The sequence below is a fragment of the Thermobia domestica genome, chromosome 17, assembly GCF_964235325.1.
Source record: "Thermobia domestica chromosome 17, izTheDome1.hap1.1, whole genome shotgun sequence".
NCBI lineage: Eukaryota > Metazoa > Arthropoda > Insecta > Zygentoma > Lepismatidae > Thermobia > Thermobia domestica.
In genome coordinates, this window is record NC_137470.1 from 32,156,551 (window position 1) to 32,158,968 (window position 2,418).

The 2,418-nt window shown below is 37.8% G+C and overlaps 1 protein-coding gene across 1 annotated transcript; it reads right to left on the minus strand.

The window, feature by feature from the left end:
• Positions 1–759: 759 nt before the first annotated feature.
• On the minus strand, positions 760–1,257 carry LOC145673979 (uncharacterized). The gene has a single exon (XM_081743799.1). The coding sequence runs from the start codon at positions 1,255–1,257 to the stop codon at positions 760–762; it is 498 nt and encodes a 165-aa protein (XP_081599925.1).
• Between the last annotated feature and the right edge of the window lie 1,161 nt (positions 1,258–2,418).

The window sequence follows — 2,418 nt, forward strand, 5'->3', positions numbered from 1 at the left end:
ACAAAGTTACTGTATGTCAGGGAACTTTTTGAGACAACCTATATATATATATATATATATATATATATATATATATATATATATATATATATATATATATATAACGTGTTTAATATTTTATTGTTGGCAAACTAGTAACATTGGAAAGTAAGGAATTGCACGATTGTAAAAGGTAAACTGTAAAGTTTGTTTTGAACAATGCTTATTTCACAGACACTCTATGTGGGAACCACGTGTGACCCTACAAATGTCTACGCGATAATCCAACTCTTGCCACACACGACCCAACATGTCTTCCGAGACTGTTGCTGTTGCTTGCTCAATTGTCCGTTTCAATTCCCTAACATCACCTGTCAAAGGAGGGATGTATACAAGGTCCTTCACGTACCCCCACAAAAAGAAATCGCAAGGTGTAATATCTGGAGACCTAGGAGGCCGTTTGAGCACACATTGGTTTTTTGATCCACCACGACCAATCCAACGATTTGGTAGCTCTGAGTTCAGACATGATCTAACATCACGGTGAGAATGGGAAGGTGCGCCATCCAACTGAAGGACAAAGTTCTCTTATTCAGTTTGCAACAATGGCAATAACCAGTCCTGCAACACGTGAAGGAAGGACTCTCCATTAATAGTTTTTTCTTCAAAGAAGAAAGGCCCATACAATTTCTTGTGGGACATGGCGCAGAAAACATTTACCTTTGGAGAATCTCGGTCGTGTTCCAAAATTTCATGAGGGTTTTGTGTTCCCCAAATTCTTCAATTGTGCCTGTTCACTTTTCCACTTGTATGAAATGTTGCCTCGTCTGAAAAAAATGATTGATTCACAAAAGCATCCTCTTTGTCCTGCAATGCACAATAAAACTGGAATCGCTCCTCTTTGTCTTTTGGATATAACTTTTGCACTAACTGTAGTCTGTATGGTTTTATGTTTAATTTTTTACACAAAACACGCCACACACACGTTGTTGACATTTGCAACTCAACTGAAGCACTGCGTAACGATTTTCTCGGGCTCCTTGTGAAAGCTTCTCTCACTCGTTCAACGTCTTTTGCACTCACACATGGCCTACCACTTCTCTTCTTAGCACACAGACACCCTGTTTCAACGAACTTCTCATGCCGATTGTAGATTGCCTTTCTTGTTGGTGCTGCTTTACCGTACTTCAACCTAAATTTTCGTTGGACATCTGTTCCACTCTTTGTTTTGTCAAATTGTAGGACGCAGAAAGCCTTCTCACCTCCAGAAAGCGCCATCTAGACTCTTGTACCACCTAGTGGCGATAAATGGAACTACACGTTACATCTGCAATGAAAAAAATTACAACTTCAATGTTTCAAATTATTTACTTCGGTAGTTTACAAAGCTACTAGTTTGGCTACAATATTTTTTAAAAAGTGTTCCCGGACTTTTGAAACAAACTGTATATATATATATATATATATATATATATATATATATATATATATATATATATATATATATATATAATTTGGGCGTTGCAGGGGGAAGGAATTCCAAATTTATGCCAAAAAGAGAGTATTTCAGTAGCTTCTTATTTTGAAATTCGCCAAGCAGCATCGATTAAATCATAACGAGGTCTGTACCACTAACAGAATAACACAAAACAATACTCGGGTCGAAAAATGCAACAAGAATTTAAGAAAGTTAATGGCATCGATTAGATGCTGCACCCAGCATATAGTCCTGACTTCGGCCCTTCTGATTATTAGATGTTCCGGTCCATGGCGTCATTCCTAAAACCACAATACTTCACCAACCAGAAAGATATGGAAACAGTAGTAACTTATTTTGTCTTTGTGGGATTTAGCACACACAAAAAAGTTTGCAAACCATGTCAGGGGTTAATTTTGGCTTCTAAGCAGGACTGCCTGCCTTCAGAGAGCCTAACGCCTTAACGTACTTTCAGAGGTTTGAACAACACTATTTTCAAGTTTCTTTCAGAAATGAAATGAAATTTTTCAATGTAAAGTTCTATGGTTAAGCCCTTTAAGCTAAAGAAAACGGATGATTATGGCAAGTGAATGATGATGGAAGAATTGGTGGAATGTAATGTGGGAGGCAACAGGAACACCCCGAGAAATCCCGCGGACAGGATGTACTCCACCACAAAGTTCTATGGCCGGGGATCGAACTGGGGATGCCATGCACCAGACTTAAGGTCTATAAAACTGAGCCACCGTGTATACTCCATTTTGAAGTTTCTGTTTCAGTTCTATTGTATTGAAGAGTAAAGCATCCTTTGGAAACTTTCTTTTCATAACAAACGAGTTACAGCATTTCGTCAGATTATTAATGAAATGTTAATTTGTGAAATATGAACAAAGTCGTCTGATTCGTTTCTGAAACAAATATTGCTTGAAGAAGCTCTTTTCAAGAGTTTATTACCGTTTCTA